At 39.2% G+C, this 21864-nt stretch overlaps 1 protein-coding gene across 1 annotated transcript in view; it reads left to right on the top strand.

Annotated features, from left to right (window-relative positions):
* Window positions 1-21864, top strand: part of LOC102869221 (cubilin-like) — a 396294-nt gene that overhangs the window by 346776 nt on the left and 27654 nt on the right. Inside the window, exon 60 of the mRNA XM_006894323.1 lies at window positions 20858-21063. Within this exon, the coding sequence (XP_006894385.1) occupies window positions 20858-21063 (206 nt within the window). The remainder of the gene's footprint in view (window positions 1-20857; window positions 21064-21864) is intronic.

Here is a 21864-nt window from a genome sequence, read left to right as displayed (position 1 = left end):
AAATATAATACTTTTAGACTATTCTCTCTCCCATGTATTATTACTTTTTAAACTGTTTTGATGCTCCAGAATTTTCATTACCTCACTCTACTACTAGTCAATCTACTGGTCATTATGGATACCTTAAAAAATGGTTTACTTTGCTTTTTGCTGCATAGAGTGAAAGAAAGAAGAAAGAATTGGAGTGGATTTAGGCCTAGAGCCTATAGAACCTTTTTGTTAAATCCCTGTGTGAAGGACTTAATCCTGACTAATAGGATGTGCAGCCTTTCTGCTTGCTTCCCCTCAGCCATTTCAAACTCACAAACCTTCCATGATAAGAGGAGGAAAGTGACTTTAGGGCAGCTTCTCAGATTTTATTGTAAGAAAAAGGTTGGACCAACAGGGAAAAAATTCCATTTCTGAGGTTGTCAATTCAGTCTGGGGTGGGGACCCAAACCAACGAAAAAATGCTATTGACACTGAGTAAGTAACTGAAGTACAAATCATTTTAGTTAGTCTGTTACATTTCAGTATGGCTACAGCCTGACTGGGTAATACAAAGAGTTAGCTCTCAACTACCAATCATAAAGATTAGTGCTTCTAGCAATCATAAAGATTAGGTGGAGACACCTAGGAAGCCTGGGCCTGGGGATCAGCTGCCTGGATTGCCCTATGGAGCAGTCTTTTGCTCACGCAGAGTCCCCACACGTTAGAATTGAGTCAACCGTAACGGCAACCTCTTGCCTGCACTCTAAATTGATAATTACAAGTTTATATACATGTTTGGCAGTAGGTTTTGTACATCTGCTTTCATTTTTCAAGGGTTAGTAAGGAGCCAAGCATGCATAATTATGTGATTACTAAGTAAACTTCTTTCTCCATGGTTATATTTGTCTTGCTAGTGGGTCAGAGTGAACCTGAGGGGAAAATCCTCTAGCTTTTTGTTCTGTATTTTACCATATACAGAGAGAGGAAGGAGATTTTTTTTTTCATGAAACTGCTTCTCTTATGAGGCCCTGTGCAAAAATATTAGGTTAGGAGAAAGAAAAGAAAAAAGAAAAAAAAAACACAAACAATTCACAGAAACTATCAGTAGCTGGGTGGCTTGGTGGTAAGGGGTTGCACTACCAACTCAAAGGCATATGATTCAAATCCACAAGCTGCTCTGAGGGAGAAAGATAAGCAATCTCCCTCCTCCCATGCGATTAACTGCCTCTGAAAACTCACTAGAGGGTCAGCTATGAATTGACTCCAGCTGGACAGTACTTAACAATAACAAAAACTGCAAATCTGCTTCCCTTTTTCCCCATGCAGCCCAAAATACGTAAATTATTGATCCTGAGTGATTGGTAACCAGCAAAGTGGTAACACGAGGCTTCTTCAGAGAACCATGCCACTGGATTTATCTTCCAAACTCTTTTCACTTTTATCAGCTCTTTATTGGCACGTGTGATCACTGACAGTTTAAAAAGCTCTCAGCTCGGAAGATTCGGTGGAAGCAGGCACACTCCGCAGAGCAGAAATGACACTGAGAGTAAAGACTTTGTGTCCTATTAACTTCTGATGTTTAGTCCCCACCACTTCTTCACTGGGGTCAATTTCAGTCAGAACTGCATTGCTTTGTCTATCTCATCAGTCATATTATATGCTGGAAATATGCCTTTAACCATAAAGGCTTCCAATTCACCTCACTAGAAACATATTGCACTGGGAAAGTCTCCAGTCAAGGACCTCTCCAAATTATTGAGGAGCAATGGTGTTAGTTTGAGGAGTGAGATGTGCCTGATTCAGGCCATGGTCTTTTCAATCACTTGCTATGCATCTGCGAGCAGGACAATGAATAAGGATGACAGAAGAAGTACTGATGACTTTGAGTTGAGGTGTTGGAGAGGAGTACTGAATATTCCCATTGACTGTAAAAAGAACAAACAGATTATGTCTTGGAGAAGAGGCAGCCAGAGTACTTCTACGACACAAAGATGACAAAACTTTGTCTCACATATTTTGGGCATGTTGCTGGGAGAAGCTATTCCTTGGAAGAGGAAATCATGCTTGGAAACTGAAGGGCCAGCAAAAGAGAGGAAGACCTTCATCCAGATAGACTGACACAGTGACTGCTGCCAAGGACTCAAGTGTGTCAGAGATTGTGAGGATGGCAGGGTTCAGATCTGTTGTTCATAGGGTTGCTATGGGTCATATGTGACTCAACGCACCCAACATTTGCAACTGGTCTCATGCAGAGACGCACCCAACATTAGCAACTGTCTCTTCCTTACACATAGTCACCATTTCATCACCAGACTTCTACATATTGGCTTGTAATGGGGATTTAAGGTAAATGTATCTATTGTGTAAAACCATGCCATTTCTTTCAAAAACACTGTATTTTGTAACCCCTGTGCAAAATTTCAACATGAAAACGTGAATTTGACCTCATTAGGTGGACAATCTGTAGACATCAGAATCATGGAGTTACAAAGAGTGAAGAGTGCCCCCTGCAGGAGATTATGTCCGAGGAGCAGAAGGCTGTTTCCTGGAGAAGTGGATGTTGTGAGGATAAGGCAGCACCAGAGACAGCGTGCTTAAATACTGGAATCATGCATGACTCAAAACTCCCAGCCTCTGCGGCCCACACCCTACATGCTGTGGATTAGGGTCACTATCTGGCTTCCTGCACCTGTGGTAGATGCCTTATGAAGAATGAGTCAAGTAGCATTAACATTGGACTCAGAGACCTCTGCTGTGAAAAAAGGCAGAAAATGCCAAAGCGCATGTTTAATAAGGACAAAGTGCTTCAGAGGACAACAAAGGTGGAAACCAGGAATCAAGTGGCCATGATCCAGTTGACTCATTGTTTCATTGCCGGGTTTTATGGCTTTGGAGAAGTTCTATAACATTTCTGAACTCAAATTTTGTGTACTACAATGAAAATCCACTTGAAATATTTTCTCCAGCCTTTAATATTGCAGTAGGAATTAATAGATAATTTCTGTGAAATGTCTTAGATGTTGAAGACAGAAACTGCACCCATTATAGCATAGTATTAAAACCCAGATGTTCCATTAAATGAAGCTCCATGACCTGCTCTCCCCGACTCAAAGCTGGAGAGCGTGGTGGGCGTCATCTTGCTGACCACTACATGGTGCAAGACTTCCCATTTTTTTTAACCCATACTGCACTGAAATATAACCATCAAACTCTAATTTCATAATAAAAATGAAGAGTCACATGTTAAATTCCAATTAAATCCTTAGGCCTTTCATAGAAACCTAGCACATAATTATTACTCCATCAATAGCTAAAAAATGAACTAAAGAATAAGGTATACATAACCGTGTTTATTGCAACTTTGTTCACAATAGCAAGGAGTTGGAAACAACCTACGTGCCCATCAACAAAGGAATGGACAGAGAAGCTGTGCTATATCCACACAATGGAATATTACACTGTATTTAAAAACAAGGAACTCATGCAATATTATTCAAAATGAGTGACCCTGGACAACATCATGCTGAGTGAAATATCTCAGTCACACAGGGACAAATACTGCATAGTGCCACTATTGTAAAACAGGACTGACGTTGGGATTTTGTGAGAGACTGAGAAAGATGGGATAAATAATGTATACTGCATTGAAACAGATGAGGGAGAAAACTGTTTAAAAGGGATATGTGATTACTTATTATTGTCATGACAGGAGTCCAGAGTGAAGGCTGCATAATGGAGTGGACCTGGGGGGAGGGATTGTAAAACAATGAAAGAATTTTTCTTTTACTTTTCCAAGAGGGCAGTATACTAGGGGGGGAAGTTGGGAGGCGAGAAAAGTGCAACAATGAACGAATGGAAATCCAAAGTCTGTAACTTTTCATTAAAATTCATAATAATGAAAAAATTTTAAAAAATAAGGAAGCAAATTATGTTGACTTAACAATTACATTATATGATAATAAAGATAAAATATACCATATGTTACTCATTATGCTGTATTTAGATTCGTTTCATTCTCAGAATTCCTCCTGGCCCATGTAATCCAGCTATTAAAGAGGCTAGATTATGGCATCACTTTTATCCTCAGCGAATTAGGAGTCCTGAACCAGAGTCAGCATTTGGGGTTATATGTGCCTGGTCTCTGGATTCTTACCTGTTGCCTTACCATCTGGAAAAGGTCTCTCAAATATGCTAAAGATGACAGTTGAGAGTGATGAGAAGAAGCTAAGGAAATTGAATAAGGGTTCACTCATCAGCAGGGATAGGAAAAGAAGTAAAGAGAGACAGAGAGAGATGAGGTGACTCTGGGGGGATAACTCTGGAAAATACAGTTACAGTGACAATCACTTACAGATTAAACCTTTGTTACTTTTATATTTCATAGTTCCAATATTTTGATGTCGAGAGGCATTCTAAAATCCTGTGGCCTGAAAATAATAAGATTATAAACGTTCAGTGACACCAACTGTATATGTGTACGTGTCTCTATTCACTTCTTAGCAGGCTGCTGTTCGCTGCAGATACAAATTGCTTTTAGAAGTTTCAGTGCAATAATATATAGAATAGATGTGTAATTTTGTAAGTTATTGCTGAAATAGCTCCATTCGACAATATTGGGTGTATTACTTGAAAGCAACCAAAAAGTCATGAGTTGGTTTTGTTCTCTTAATATTACATCTCTGTCTTATGAAGTCGAGAATGAGATGAGCTGACCCTATAAATTCATTTGCAGAAAACTAAAGTAAGCTCATTTCCGCCCATTTTAAGCTTTACAACTTGTAGTGATCAGACTTCCCTTGGGAAAGGACGCCGATGACAAGGTTATCTGCAGTTTATCTTTTGTGGAGCTTTATTGAAAAGGATTTGTTTGTTCCCACAATGTGGGAAGAGAATAAAGAAATCAACAAATGATGAAAAGAACCCAGGTTTACCAAGACCCTACAAAGCAAGTAGATAGGAGTATGATTTTACATCAGCAAAAAGAAAGCAAAGTTTTTCTTATTAAAACATCTTTAACCTAGAGGTCTGCACATGCTGGAATGATCAAATTGTTGTTCCTGGTTCTGAACGTTAAGAAAGATCTTGAGAAAATAAAGCTACATGATTGGAGACAAAACTAAATGATATAATAGGATGAATGGTGAAATACAAGGTAACGCTTTGAAAGCCATTCAAATGAATCAGAGATGGTCAGCGATTCTTTTGCATTACCTAAGCCACACCAGTCCGCCCCCAAAATACAACCTTGTCTTAGATAACCGCATGTTTTACATTAATTATTTGTAGCTGAAAATGCCTTATAAAAATCATGATCCTTGACCAGATCAACATGGCTCTAATGTAGTATGTCTAGCATTGTAAAGCAAAATAACCTGGGTCAGCAATAAAATTTTAAATATGCTTAGGTTGCAAATCAACTGGAAATAGACAAGCTATACACCTGTGTTCTTTTCATCAACATAGGATGGGTTTGTCAACTCTGTATGGGTACTTTATACTCTGCTCACTTGCAAGTAAAGATTTGCCACAGAATCCCGTATTACTAATCCCACCTGCCACTGAGCATCAACTGTGTGTTAGATGAAGCACACTGTGATTTGCATCAATTATATCACTTACTCCTCACAACTGCTTTATGAGGGAGACTTGATCCAGTTTAACAAATGACAGATAAGAATTAAAGATATTAAGTAATTGTTTTAGGGCAGATTTTATTAAAGGTAAAGCGAAGCTTTGAAGGAAGCCTACCTCTCTTTCTCAGTTCTGCTTTTTCTAGAAACCCTATGTGACTTTTTGGCAATCATTAAATGCGCAGAACAAAGAGGGATTCTTCATGACTTTTCTGAAAGGGAAGTAACTTTACTATTTGGAGTAGAGCCACTGCTTTCAGTTTTCATCTCCTCATTTGGCACTGCATTCCGTGCCGTAGCATGCCAATCTATACAAGTCTCTGCATAGGAGTTGCCATGTTTCCAGTCCTCATTCTACTCTAAAAGGGCGGCAGGAAGGAAAGAAGCAAGAAAGAGGGGGTGGAGGATGGAAGAAGAGAGGGAAGGAAGCAGTCAAAGAAAGGGGGAAGAGAAAAGGTAACATGTACACATGGCTTGACATAAATAGAGCCCTGCTAACTGAAAGATCAGTAGTTCAAATCCACCCAGCAGATCCATGAGAAAAAAAGGGTCAGTATTCTGCTTCAGTTAAAGTTATAGCCTAGAAAACCCTATGCAAAGCTCTGCTCTGTCAAAGATCAACTCAACAGCACATAATATGTAAAGAAATGCGTCAAGACTGGGAATTAAAATACCAAAAAAGGAAGAACATGATCAGCACTTCTCAAGCTGAAAGAATGGAAGAAAACATCCAAGTTTTGATTTGCAATATTGAAGAATTACATGGGCAAAATATGGAGAAACACAAAAAACATCAAAGAAATGCACAATATTATACTAAAATATGGGAGAAATATATGGTATTATTATACAAAAAATAATTGTTCAACATTCAATTATTTCAGGAATCAGTGCATGACAAAGAATTAATGGTATAAGTCCAAGTTGCAATGAAATCATTGGTGGAAAAACAATAGCTCTGGAATTGATGAAATAACAATTGAGATGTTTCAATTAATGGATGCAGTATAGGAAGAATCCTCTCATCTATACCAAGAAATTTAGAATGCAACTGGACAACTGGCTAGAAGAGAACCATATTTGTTTCTATTACCAAAGAAAGGTGATCCAGCAGAATATGAGAATTATGAAACAGTTTCACCAATATCACACGCAAAGAAAAATGTTGCTGAAGATCATCCAAAAATGGCTAGAAAAACACATTGACAGAGAACTGCCAGAAGTTGAAACTGAGTTTAGAAAATACTGTGGCACCAGGAATATTTTTTGCTGATAAAAGATGGATCCTGGCTGAAAACAGGGTACCAAAAGAGAGACTGTCTGTGTTTTATTGACTATGCAAAAGCATTTGATTGTATGGATCATAGCAAATTATGATTAACATTGAAAAGCATGGGAAGCCCAGAATATTTAATCATGCTCCTACATAGCCTAGACCTAGACCTAGAAGCTGTTGTCCAAACAGAGCAAGGGGACACGGCATAGTTTAAAATCAAGAAAGGTGTGTGGTGTGGCCATATTCAATCTGTATGCTGAACAAATAATTTGAAAAGTTCGACTGTAAGAAGAAAAATTTGACATCAGAATGGGAGGAAGACTCATTAAACAATATGGTGTTGTGCAGATGACACAACCTTGCTTACTGAAATATTCACTGCAGAAGATCAAATACTACAGCTTTCAGTATGGATTACATCTCAACATCAAGAAAGCAAAAATCTTCACCACTGGACCAGTTGGTAACATCCTGATAATTGGAGAAAATTTGAAATAGTCAATGATTTCATCTTTGTTCAGAAGACAGGAAAACAAAAGATGAATTTAATTGAGACAGTGTACTGTCAGGGACCTCTCCAGCGTACTGAGGAGCAATGATGTCATTTTGATGAGTAAGGTGTACACGATTCAAGTTGTTGTCTTTTCAGTCACTTGCTATGTGTCTTAAGAATTGGGTATGAAAAAAAAAAAGAATTGGGTATGAATGAGGATGATTGAAGAAGAACTTGGTGCTTTTGAGTTGTAGTGTTAGAGAAGGGTACTGAATATCCTATGCCCTGCCAAAAGAACAAACATATGTCTTGGAGAAGGTCCAGCCAGAGTGTTCCTTAAAGACAAGGATGGTAAAGATTCACGTCTCATACTTTGGGCATGTTGCAAGAAAAGGTTATTCTTTGGAAAGGCACATGGTGCTAGGAAATGTGGAGGGTCAGCAAAAGGAAGCAAGACCCTCAATGAGGGTCTGCAGCAATAGGCTCAAGTATGTCAGAGATGATGAAGACGACAGAAGATAGGACAGGGTTCAGATCTGTTGTCTGTAGGGTTGATATGAGTTACACTAGACTCTCGGACACATAACAGCACCAACATCATTAGTATTACATGCAAATAATTTTTTTTCTGAAGATCAATTTAAAAAAAAAAAATCCCAGTAGTATATTGGTGATCAAAAGTACAAAGAGCTTCCAGAAATCCAAACAAGTTAAAGTACTTCTTTGTTCATTGTCCAGCTTTCAAAGCATATGAAGCAAAAGAAAGTTCCATGGCTCAGGTCAGACACACCTTAGCCTTTGCCCTTTAGCTCTTTAAAAAGGTCTGTGTTAGCTGATTTGCCCAAAGCAATATATCATTTGATTTCTTGACTTCTGCTTCCATAGATGGTGATTTTGAGTCCAAATAAAAAGAAATTATGGACAATTTGAGACTTTTCTCTCATTACCATGATATTTCTTATTGGTCCAATTGTGAAGATTTTTTGTTTTCTTGCTATTCAGATTTAATCCATACTAAAATCTGTGGTCTTTGATCTCCATTAGTATTTCAAGTCCTCTTCACTTAACAGTAATCGAATCTAAGAATCGAGTCTTTCCACAGCTCCTAAAGAACATTTTTTGCTGTTTTCTGGTAAAATTTCATAATTTTACATTTTTCATTTCTTAATCCATTTTGAGCTAGTTTTTATTTGCGGTCTGAGGTTTATCTTGCAGTTACATTTTTTTGTCTAAGGATATTCAATATGTTCCAGAAACTTGGTTGAAATAACTGTTCTTTCCCCATTGAGTTATGTTTGCACGTTTGTGAAATTAGTTGATTATATTGTGTAAACCAATTTCCTGTTCCAGTGATCAATGTGTCTGACCCTCTACCAGTATTATCTTGATGATCTATGTTGTCGTTGATTGCCTTCGAGTCGAACATGACTCATAGCGACACTATGAACAAAAGGCCTGAAGCCCCTCTACAAGTATCAACATTTATAAAAATTCATAGAGTTTCCGGAGGCAGTCTTAATATTGAGTAAGAATATGGAGTGATTTTTTTTCTTATGCTGTATTTATTTGTCAAGATGGTTTCAACTTTTTGAGAACGAGTGACTTTCCATATAATTATAGAACAAGTTTGTCTAAGTGTACAGAAATCGTTCTTGAGTAGTTATACAATTGTATTAAATGTACACATTATTTTAAAGATTTGATATGATTATACTATATTTGCTATATTTCAATTTGTGAACATTTTATATTTCTTTTTATTTAGAACTTTTAAAATTATCTGATTTTATAATTTGTAACACAAAGATACTATTCATGTTTCATTATGCATATATCTAAGTGGTTTATTTGTAGTGATTGTAAATGCTATTGTTTTTCATTTTAATCTCCAACTATTCATTGTAAAGAAGTGTTATGGATTTTTTTGGAGTGTGCTTATTTTCTTAGATCTTTCTAAACTCATTGGTTTCTGAGAGTTTGTGTAGATTCCCTGGAATTTCCTACATGATAACCTCTTCTGCTTTATTTCTTCTTGCCAGCCCATGATTGGCTTTTCTTGCCATTTACACAAGTAAGAATTTCTAGTAATATTCTGAGTAAGATTGTGCTGCTGTTATGTGCTGTTAAGTCAGCTAAGCCTAGTGAGAGCAAATATTTCTCCCTTATTCCTGATCTTAGGAGGGAAACATTTCGTTCTTCTCCATTAAGTATGATGTTAACCATATGGTTTTTATAGATATTCTTTAACAAGTTGATGACATTGCCTTCTATTCCTAGTTTAGATATGTGTCCATGAATGTGTGTTAGGTTTTGCAACTGATTTTTTTCCCTATATCAATGATACACTCTTTCTTAAGAAACAATTTTTTTTAATTCCAAACTTGGTAAGAATGGTTTTCCTGAAATGTCCTGGAGCTAACAATGCATACATAAGATGTTTTCAGTAATACCTAAATAATGCAAAATGAATTAAAGATAAATGATAGCATCCTCCTTATCCTACACTTTTTATGTACTATATTGATCTTGGTCTATTGGTTATAGCTACTTCATTGGTGCTGAAAGCACTTTTCTTTTATTGTTGTTAAGTGCTGTCTAGTCATAGATGACTCATAGTGCCTCTATGAACAAAAGACCTGAACACTTTGTATAACTTACATCATTTCTCTAAGTTCATAGCTTTCCAGAGGCAAGCTATTGCAGAAGTAGATGCCACTCCTGCTTACAAGCCTGTTTTAAGAGCTCCACAGAACACTGTCCACCGTGGGTGATCATTATTGCATTTGACACATCACTGTCACAGTATTTAGCATCACAGCAACTTGCCACTAACCTGAATTGTAGCTGTTGACTTGCCTAGTGGCAAGAAGCTGTGCTGCAATCCTGAAGGTATGGAGTTAGAGGCCATCAGCTGCTCTGTGGGAGAAGGATGGGCAATCTCCTCCCATGTGATTAACTGCTTCTGAAAACACACTGGAGGGTCAGCCATGGGTCAGTTCCAGTTCAACGATACTCAGCAACGACAACAATAACAATGTGGTTCTGTGTGGTCTGTGAACTATCACAGTGAACTCTGGATACAGCAGAGCTCTAAGATTGATGTCGGGATGAGAATAAATAAGTACAGGAGTGTGGGGGACAAGTCCATCCTCATGGAAATTGGATTTGTGTTGTTACTGATGGGGACAGTTGCCTTTTGTGGACTTAGTAAAGGTCAGATATGGCCATCCCCACACCTTTCTTTTAGTAAATACTTTTATCTTAACATTTTGTTTTACGCTTCTCAAATGTTAACAGACAAAAGCACATTCTAAGTTAAACTATATTTTAAGTGAGTCAAACATGCAAAGGCTCCAGTTAAAAAACAAAACAAAACACCCTAAAACTATCATAAAAGCCATTAGTATGTCTATCTTTTCTAACATAAATTCCATAGCTTATACGCTATACACATTTGAGCTTTGGTGGTGGTGATGGTGATGGTGATGTTTATTCTAGTACAACATTAGGAGAATATAGCTCTGAGTGGTTGAAATGAAGCTGTCCTGCTGCACTCCCATCTCCCTGAGGCACCAGCTCTCAATGCACTTATGTTCTGCTTCCTGTGCCTCATTGCTGCTTCCTTCCAGGACAGCCTAGAGCCACAGATGGCTCACTGGGGTACAGGAAAATGCCGATCTTTATCTGTAAATATGGCCAGCCATCCACCAGCTGTCCAAGTAGTGTTTGTCCAGGGGCTGAAGGCAATGCTATCCGGAAGACCTCAGTAATGTCAGCTGTATGTAACGCCAGCCACATAAATGTCAGTGCTCTGCACAATTCATCTTCCTCCATAAATCCTTCAAGATGCTTTCTCTGAGATAACTACTTTCTCTGAAAACTACTTTTTCTTTTTAGCAGATTTGCTTTGGCTTGTGCTTCACTCTAACGTTTGATAATTGGTAAGGGAAAGAATTTAGGATTCCATTACTGATTTTTAATTAAATAGATCAGGACCGACTGATTGCTGATGATGAGTTTATGTTTCTAATATATCTTTAGCCAAAATCTATTCTTTCTCTAAAGAAAAAGCTCTTTTGTATGAAGGGGTTGGTGGGTTGTTTTGGGGTTTTTTTTCCAATTTGGAGAAGGTTAGAGTGACATTTGTTTTCGGGCACAGGGAACATTGTTAGAGAATGGCTGTGAAGATTAAGCTTCTGAGGATACCTGACTGGTGAGGTAAGAGTTGATGGATGAGAGGTGGCAGGATGGTTGAAAAATGTGTGGTCACGAGAAAGACGATAGATTCATCATGCCAAACAACACACCAAGGTTAACATGTCTTATACCAGCACAATTTTAGAAAAATAGGTATTAATATAATAACTATTCTTATTGTACATGTGAAAGTAATTTATTTCCTAATCACAGTCATCTTTTTTTTCTGTTGTGTATATTACCAGCAAAACACAGAAATAGTAACTTGACAATAGTACTTTTTGAGCAAAAACTACTTTTCTTTTGTTAATATTCATCTTTATATTTTCCTAGTGACATGGATGTTTACATTTCTCTTTTCCTGTAGGAGAACAAAGCCACTGGACAATTGTACTCTTTAGTGTTTAAACACTAAAATGGGGAAATTGAAGCAGTTATAACTATGTCCCACATCACCTAAATACCTCCCGGGGCATATAATATGTTTATGTCAATTTTGTCGATGTTTGGTCAGGATTATCTACTGGTAATGTTGGTTTTCCATTTTCTTTATGTTGTGTACCTTGACATCCCCCAGGGATGTAGTTCCAGGACACCTATGAGTACCCAAATCTGTGAATGCTCAAGTTCCCTTGTATAAAATGACATAGTCTTTGCATATTAACTACATACATCCTCTGTTATTGTTACATACTATCAAGTCAGAACTATCCCATAGCTGACCCTCCAGTGGGTTTACATAGGTAGTAAATGGCACACAAATAGAATGTGCATCTTTCTCCTCCAGAGCTGCTGTGGTGTGAATACTGTATGCCTTTGGGTTGACAGTGCAGCTCCTTACCCACTAGTTTTAAGTCATCTCTCAAAAGAACTCAAACTCTCTGCTGTTGAGTTGATCTCGCCTACAGTGACTTCCCATCAGGTTTCTAAGGCTGTAAATCAAATGGGAAGAATTGCCAATGGAACAGCTGAGAGATCCTAACTGCTGGCTTTGGGCAGGCAGCCCACCTCCTTACCTGCTAGACTACCCAGCGTTCCTGAAAATCAAGTCTACATGGTATGCCAATTGACATATTTTAGATAACAGATGCTGCCCTGGACATGCTCACCAAGTTGTGCCAAGAACCACTTGGCCAACAAACTGGAAGAGATCTATATTTGTTCCCATCCCAAAGAAGGGTGACCCAACAGAGTGTGGAAACTATAGAACAATATCATTGATTTCACATGCAAGCAAGATTCTACTGAAGATTACCCCAAACCAACTGAAACAGCACAACAGCAGAGAACTGCCAGAAGTCCAAACTGGGGTTAGAAGGGGTCGTGGTACTAGGGGTATTGTAGCTAATGTTAGATGGATCTTAGCTGAAAGCAGGGAACACCAGAGGAATGTCTATCTGTGTTTCATTGATTGTGCAAAGGCATTTGACTGTGTAGATCATAACAAACTCTGGCTGACTATGAGAAGAATGGGAGTCCCAGAACACTTGATCGTGCTAATGAGAAACCTATACTTGGACCAAGAGGCAGTCGTCAGAACAGAGCAAGGGAACACTGCATGGTTCAAAATTGGGAAGGGTGTATGCCAGGGATTTGTCCTGTCTCCATACCTTTTCAAGTTGTATGCAGAACAGATTATCTGGGAGGCTGGGCTCTATGAGGAGAAATGTGGGGTCAAGATTGGTGGAAGATCTATCAACAATCTGCATTATGCAGATGATACAGCCCTGCTTGCTGAAACTGAGAAGGACCTCATGCACTTGCTGCAGAGGGTCAAGGACTGCAGCCTCCAATATAGATTGAGGCTCAATGTCAAGAAGACAAAGATTCTCACCACTGGACCAACTGGCAGCAACAGGATGGATGGTGAAGAGATTGAGATTGTACACAGCTTTAGTTTGCTTGGCTCCACAGTCAAAACTCTTGGCACCAGTAGCTAGGAAATTAAAAGACATTGCGATGGGAAAGTCTGCCGTTAGGGACCTCTCCAAAATACTGAAGAGCAATGGTATCTCTCTGGAGACTAAGGTGCATCTGATACAGGCCATGGTCTTTGCTATCACTTGTTATGCATCAGAGAGCTAGACAGTGACTAAGGAGGATAGAAGGAGAATTGATGCCTTTGAGCTGTGGTGCTTGCGAAGAGTATTGAGGGTACCAAGGACTGCTCGGAAAAAAAAACAGATTCATTCTGGAAAGGGTTAAACCAGGTAACTCCTTGGAGGCAAGGATTCTGAGGCTCCGTCTAACATACTTTGGGCAGGTTGTAAGGAGGGACAGGTCCTTGGAGAGGGGCATCATGCTTGGGAGGGTGGAGGGACAGCACAGGAAGGGAAAACCCTCTTTGAGGTGGATTGATTCAGTGACTGGGATAATCAGGATGGGTGTGTCAGAGGCAGTGTGATTGGCACAGGACAGAGCAGGGTTTAGGGTTGTTGTACATAGGGTCGCTATGAGTCTCAAGCGACTGGACGGCACATAACAACAACAACAACCAAGTACAAACCAAATGCTATACAAATAATACTTTCTCTTCCTCTTAGCTTTTGGGTAATTCTTTTAACTATTTAGTGCTTGCCTCCTCTCAATATTTTTCAGTCCAAACGTAGAATCCTACAGATGTGGAAAGTGCATTGTATGCATTTTATGATTTAAGTAATGTGCTGTACTACAGTTTTTTAAGTCACACAAATTATTTGTGTGTATATATTTGTGTGCTATTTCTATAACTGTGCTATTTTAACCATAGTGTTGTGTTAAAAACCATCTGAAATTCTGTAGGTTCTAACTAAAACATCTCTTCTTACCTCTTAAAATCTGCAGAGTGGTTTGCCTGCCAGTTTCAGGCTGCAGGTTGACTGGATTCAGTTCTGCCCTGCAACCTCAGCTTTCCTGGTGTCCTCTAGTTACTTGAGTAGCTCATTATCTTTTCCTGGAGCTCAGAGGCACAGGTAGCCAAGCTATACCACATAGCCCATATAAAATATCTCCCTACTTCACAATTACCATTATTCCACTGTCTAAAGCATAACCTATGCACAAGCCAAACACGAAGGTGATGGGAAAAATATACTCATTACAGTCTAGTGCACTGCAAGAAGTGGGAATGGAAAGAGAAGCATGCTACAATCCAGGGCAACCCAGGCCAAAGACTTGAACACGCTTCTTTTAAGTTCCCTAGAGGGAATGTTTCTTATAGGACATCATTATCACTATTATTATTTAATTATGTCTAATATCACTAGGCTCTAGTGGCCTAGTGGCATAAGCTGCACTGCAATCCTGAAGGCACGTGGTTCAAGGCCACCAGCTGCTCCATGCGAGAAGCATGGACAATCTCCTGCTGTGCACTTAACTACCAATGAAAATCCACCTCAGACTCAGCTATGGATCAGTTCTGACTATGGTACACAACAACAGCAACAATATCAAAAGACAAATGGCATGGGGTAAATCTGCTGTCAGGGACCTTTTCAGAGTACTGAGAAGCAACGATGTCAGACTAAGGTGCATCTGATCCAGGTCATGGTCTTCACCATTACTTACTATGCATCAGAGAGCTGGATAATGACTAAGGATAATAGAAGAAGAATTGATGCCTTTAAGTTGCGGTCCTACAGAAGAGCCTTGAACATACCATGGTCTGCCAAGAAAATAAATAGATCAGTCTTAGAGAGGGTGGAAGCTAATTACTTCTTGGAGGCTAGGATTTTGACTCTCCATCATACATACTTTTGGCACATGATCGGGGGGACCGGTCCTTGGAGAAGGACATCATGCTCAGAAGGGTGGTGGGACAGTACAGGAGAGGAAGGCCCCGGATGAGATGGATTGATACAGTAACTAGGGCAATGGGGGTAGGTGTGTCAGAGTCAGTGAGACAGGACAGGGCAGGCTTCAGAGCTGTTGTACAGAGAGTCTCCATGAGTTGCAGGTGACTTGAAGTCACATAATAACAACAATAGGGAGGTCGGGTGGCCTAGTTGTAAAAAAAAAAGCTGTGCTGAAATCCCAAAGACATACAGTTCAAATCCACCACTTGCTCCACAAGAGAAAGATAAGCAAATATTCTCTCATGTGATTTACTGCCTCTTAAAACCCACTGGAGGGAAGGGTCAGCTATGGGTCAGTTCTAACTCAGCAGTAAACAACAAGGCAGTTCCAGTGGAGTAGTCTGTAGGGAGTTGAGCTACTAACCCAGAGGTCTCAGCTCTCTGGATTCAAATGGGAGGAAAATGGGCAGACTTCCCCCATACTATTCACAGCCTCAGAAACAGAGTGAGGGGCCTGTTGTGAGTTGGTTCTGGCCTGATGACAGAGTTTTTGTTGTGTTTTAAGTCCTGCTCCGGGGAGCTCTGGTGGAATAGTTCATAGGGAGTCGTGCTGTTAACCCAGAGGTTGTGCGTCTCTGGCAATTCAAACCACCAGCAGCACTGGTCAGTCTTCTATTGCCATAAATGCAGCCTCAGAGGACTGTTAAAGTTCATAGAGTTTCCAGAGGCATGCTGTTTAGGAAGTGGATGCCACTTCTGCTTCCAAGCCTGTCATAGTATGTTATTGTTGTTATGTGCCATTGAGTTGCCTGCAGTTTATATCAACCCTATGTACAGCAGTTCTCAACCCTTCCCTGTCCTGAGCCAGTTTCACTGATTCCAACACATCAATCTCCATTGCCACAGTTACTGTATCAATCCATCTCATCCATGCTCTTCCTCTCCTGTGCTGTCCATCCACCCTTCCAAGCATGAGTTGGAATTAATTTGACTGTACCTAACAGCAACAAGATACTCATAAGGAGCCCTGGTGGTTTGTAGAGTGAAGTCTTGGGATTACAGCTGAAAGGTTAGCAGTTCAAATCCACCAGCCACAGCCCATGAAGATTATATGAAGTATCCTCCCATAAAGGTTTACAGCCCCTGAACCCCAGCAGATGGTCTCTATGAGTCAGTATTGAGTCACATGCAGTGCTTTAGTTCCTTAAAATGGTGCTTACAACACATTTAATGGCTAGCCCAGAGGTTAATAGTTTATACCCATCAAATGCTTTGTAAGAGAAAAATGAAGCAGTCTGGTTCTATAAAGATTTACAACGTTGGAAACCACATTAACAGTTCTATGGTGACCTACACAGGTACTGAGTCAGAACCACCTCAATAGTGATTAATTTGGTTTGGAACTTTAAGGATACTCATTATACTCAAGTACAGTTGTCATTCTGCCTTTATTGACTTACTAGCAAATCAGTGGGCTTCCCAGAACATTTAATTATGCTCCTGTGAAATCTATATTTGGACCAGGAAGCAGTCATCGGAACAGAGCATGGAAAAATTGCCCATTTCAAAATCAGGAAAGGAGTGTGTCATGGACATATCCTATCTCCATACTTTTCCAATCTATATGCGGAACAGATCATTTAGGAGGCTGAACTTTATGAAGAGAAATGTGGCATCAGGATTGGAGAAAGACTCATCAACAACATGTGTTATGCAGATGACACAACCTTGCTTGCTGAAACTGAGGAGGAGTTGAGTGAAGTATTTGCTGCAGAAGGTCAAGGACTGCCGTCTTCAATATGTATTGATGCTCAACATCAAGAAAACAAAGAGTCTCAACCACTCGACCAATTGGCAGCATCATGATAGATGAAGATTAAGATCGTTTACAATTTCAGCTTGCTTGGTTCCAAATTAAACACTCTTGGCACCAGCAGCCAGGAAATCAAAAGACAAATTGCATTAGGAAAATTTGTTGTCAGGGACCTCTCTAGAATGCTGAAGAGCAATGATGTCAGTCTAGAAACTAAGGTGTGCCTGATCCATTTGCTATGCATCAGAGATCTAGACAATGACTAAGGATGAAAAAGAGAAAGAATCTACATCTTTGAGTTTTGGTACTGGAGGAGAGTATTGAATATACCATGGACTACCAAGAGGACAAGCAGGTCTGACCTGGAGAGGGTAAAATCAAGTTGCTCCTTGGAGGCAAAGATTTTGAAGCTCCATCTCACATATTTTGGGCATATTTCCAGGAGGAACCAGTCGCTGCAGAGGGATATCATGCTTGCAAGGGTGGAGGGACGGAACAGGAGAGGAAGACCCTGTAATAAATGGATTGACACAATAACTGGGGTTATGGGTGCCAGAGACAGTGAGGCTGGCTCAGGATAGGGCGGGTTTCAAAGCTGATGTACATAGGGTCACTATGAGTCACAGGCGACTCAGATGCACATAAGAAAAACAACAGTGATACAGTGAAGCCTTTGAGTTTTGATGTTTTAGGAGGAGTACTGAATATCCCATGGACTTCCAAAAGTACAAATAGATATTTTGGAGAAAGTTCAGTCAGAGGCAAGGATGGCAAAGCTTTGTCTCACACATTTTGGGCATGTGGTTAGGAAGAGCTTTTGCTTGGAAAGGTACATCATACTTAGAAAGGAGAAAGGTCTGCAAAAAAAGCAGAAAATCCTCAGTGAGGTGGATTGACAGAATGACTGCAGCAATGGGTTCAAATATGTCAGAGATGACGAGGGTGGCACAGGATAGGACAGGGTTTGAATCTGTTATTCGCAGGGTCATATGAGTCATACGCATCTCAATGGCAACTAACAGCAACCACAGTAGTGACAGTTTTCAAAATACCATTTAACCTTTTTCCTCCCTCTCTCTTGTGCGCCATCGAATTGAATCCTACTAGCACAGGAGGAGATTGCCCCTCCTTCTCTAGTGAAGTGTCCGGTAGATTTGAACCTCTTGCCACTAGGCCACCAGAGCTCCCTAACATTTAACTTTTAAAGTTGTTATCATAATGCTTAACAACAAACTTTAAACTCTTATTGTCCCTTTTTACTCTTAGTTCAGAAGATGGCAATATCAGTGTGTATAGAATGCTGCTCACAGATTAATTTTTAGCATTCTCTGATTCTCTTACTCCTGGCGTGGGGTGGAGATGGGAATCTTTGAAATGAATTTCTGTTATCCACAGAATAATGGCTGAAAAAAAATTTGTAATGTGGCTTTTCAGAGTGATATAAATGGCCCCACTTCATCTTCCTGGTCTTCATTCTTTTTCTTTTTTAGTGGTATTTGTTGCCTTGAACCACACTGTTCTGTCTGATTCATACTGTCAATTCTTGTGCATTTATCTTTGGTCATGAGATTCTTTCAGTCTAGAATTCCAACTAGCCCCATTCATGGATGCCACACACTGAACTGATTTCCCTCCTTATGAATTTGACAAGATATTCCTTGTTCCTTTGTTAACTCTTGTGTCCTTGATTATGCCATCCTCTTTTTTTTTTCTTTCTTATAGATGTCTTGCTGCTAACATGCTACCTAATTCATCTTTACCCATTGCAGCATTAACAATAGTTTCTTGAATATTAGGAAAAAACATTAAGTAAACAAATAAAGCTATCAACTAACGCATTAATATCCTAAGCAAGTATTCCAATTGCTTATGGATTTCAATGCATTTAAAAAGTGAGTTCCTGAAGCAGCAATCAGTTCACATTGAAATGAATGCAATGCCAACCCAAACCTTTAGTCTTCGGGTATGTTAGCAACAAGTGGTGAAAACTTGTGAAATACTTAAGAGTTCATAACCAGTACTTCGTCCTAGACATTATCCATGGGTATGTTAGGTATGGACTTTTGAAAGTATTCAAAGTGCAGAAAATTCCTGACTATGTAAATATAGTCTTACCTGGCTGTGAATCAATGGACAAGGCATCCTCCTAATTAATATACTCACTGAAACTACATTTCATACACTTCAGGTCTGCAAACGAAGCTAAAGACAGCCTTTATTCACATTGCCTAAGATCCAAATACAAAGTCTGAGTGCCCCCTAGTGTTGAAAGCAATCCTTTCTCTGTTAGGCTAAAAGGAGTTAAGACAAGCAGATAGAAAGCCATTGCCCGTGAAATTTAACTTTGGAACCAGAAATAGCCTATATTATGAAGAATTTTTCAAATGTTCTCTATGAGTATTGCTTTGAGTATCGATTTAAACCCTATTCCCACTGGAGCTATTTGGGATTACATTCATCCCTACCGTTTCAAATTGGAAGTTTTCTCCTGTTACACTCTTGTCCTATTTCTGATACCTCTGCTTGCTGTACATAGGACTAAAGTCAATCTATTTTCTAAGGATTTTGTTCCATTTCTCATTCATAACATAGAATGTCATCATCTTGAGACTATACTCTCTCTTTTTGCAACTTTATTCTGATTTTCAAGATTTTCATTTCAAATTTAGTAGTAGTATTTTTTCTCTGACAAAGTTCTTTTACAGTTTCCTTTTTTTAAAAGAAATTAGAAATTAGGTAAAGGGTATGGTTTACTCTGACCTGCACTGCCACATTAAATAAATGCTTGTCAAGCTTTTTCTATCAGATTACTCAAAGTACTTATTTACTCTACATATTAAAAAAAAAAAAAGAAAGGTTTGTTATTGGCCAGTTTTCTTGGAATGTTGAATAAACTCTTTGAAAATACAATTTTCAATCTGACAGTAATCTCAAACATAGACACCTATGGTGCTGGAGAAGAGTGTTGAATATACCATGGACTACTAAGAAAACAAACAGGTTTGTCCTGGGGAGGGTGAAGCCGGAATGCTCCTTTGAGGCAAGGATTCTGAAGCTTCGTCTGACATACTTTGGGCATGTTACAAGGAGGGACTGGTCCTTGGGGAGGGGTATCATGTTTGGGAGAGTGGAGGGATGGCGCAGGAGAGGAAGAGCCTCATGAGATGGATGGATTCTGTGAGTGGAGCGGTGGGAATGAGTGCATTTGAGAAGGCGAGGTTGGCACAGGGTAGAATAGCATTTACGGCTCTTCTCTTGTACATAGGGTGGCTATGAGTCACAAGTGACTTGCTGGCACATAACAACAACAACATGTTCCTTACCAGTTTTATTATGCAAAATATTTTTATAAAATTGGATCTTTTCAAGCATGGAAAAGGCTTCAGTAAATTGCATCAGCAGTTCAAATGTGCATATAGAAATAGATCGCATTACACACTTGTCTGAACAAATGTGTGAGGAAAACTGAACAAGTATCAGTGAGACCAATGAGGCAACTGAAGTGATTGAGAAGGGAGTAGAGGTGAAGTAAGTCAAGATATTGTCAAACCAACCGGAAACAATACACACTTAAACTTCATTGAAGCTCAGTGTTGGATCCCTTCATGCCCATAAGTGTGCCACAAAAATTGGCCTTTTTTAGAAAATTTGGTTATACCACATCCTGTTTGGTCTGTACAGTGATTTGTCTCTGTTTTCACACAGGACCTCAGCAAGGATGTGGAGGTTACCTGACAGATGCAAATTACACCTTTGCCTCTCCTGATGCTGATGCAAATGGAAGATATGACAAGGGTTTAAACTGTGTATGGTTCATTAGTGCACCTATCAACAAATTAATTAAACTCACTTTCAATACGTTTGCTTTGGAAGCAGTAAGTTTGCAAGGATGCATTTATGATTATGTAAAGGTAAGACTATTTTCTTTCTTAATAGAGTCTACTAGTCTCAGTGTTTAGTCATAGTGTGTTCCAGTCCATAGCTTTCATGAAGTCCTGAAAATTTCGAGTACAATTTGTTTCTAAAATAGTCTGTTTTTCAGGGATGCAATGTACAATTTCACAGATATTCTATATTCTTCTTAGGCTAATCTTTGGTGTGGATGAATCTTGGTGGTGTAGCCCTTAGAAGGTGGCACTGCTAACCAAAGGTCTGTGTGTCTGTGGTGATTTGAATCCACTGGTGCCTCCTCAGAAGACATCTGGTCAGTCCCCTGTCATTAAAGAGAGAGCCTCAGGCAGTGACCTAGAGGGTGATGGTGAGGTGGACTCAGTCATAAAGCAATAGGGGTTATGTTCTGGTTTGGTTTATGCGGCATTAAATACGTGCCTAAAATTATGTTTAAATGTAGGAAAGTTCATTATAATCTGATAGAATTTTTTAAAAAGACTTGGAAAATGACAGAGAGTTTATAGCAGTTAAGAAAGAAGACATTTTGTTCAAAGAAAACAAACAAAAAATGACATAGGAGTTGGGATATGTGTTCTTGAGAGGGTTGAAGAGATTGGCTTTATTGGAGCAGAATATAGGTGACCGCCTTTATCAGAGAGTAGTGTTAGCATGTAACAAACTTTTTGAAGACCAACTGGTGTAAAACATAGAAGCAATTATTATTAATTTGTATGGGAGAATTTTTAAAGCCTTTCCAGGTCACCAAAATAGCTCGCCCAAATCATACCAAGTAAGAGATAAAAGACTGATATGATAAAAGA

The sequence above is a fragment of the Elephantulus edwardii genome, unplaced genomic scaffold (assembly GCF_000299155.1).
Source record: "Elephantulus edwardii isolate Elephantulus edwardi_28Jun2011 unplaced genomic scaffold, EleEdw1.0 scaffold00139, whole genome shotgun sequence".
NCBI classification, from domain to species: domain Eukaryota; kingdom Metazoa; phylum Chordata; class Mammalia; order Macroscelidea; family Macroscelididae; genus Elephantulus; species Elephantulus edwardii.
This window is presented reverse-complemented; position numbering and strand designations above follow the sequence as displayed.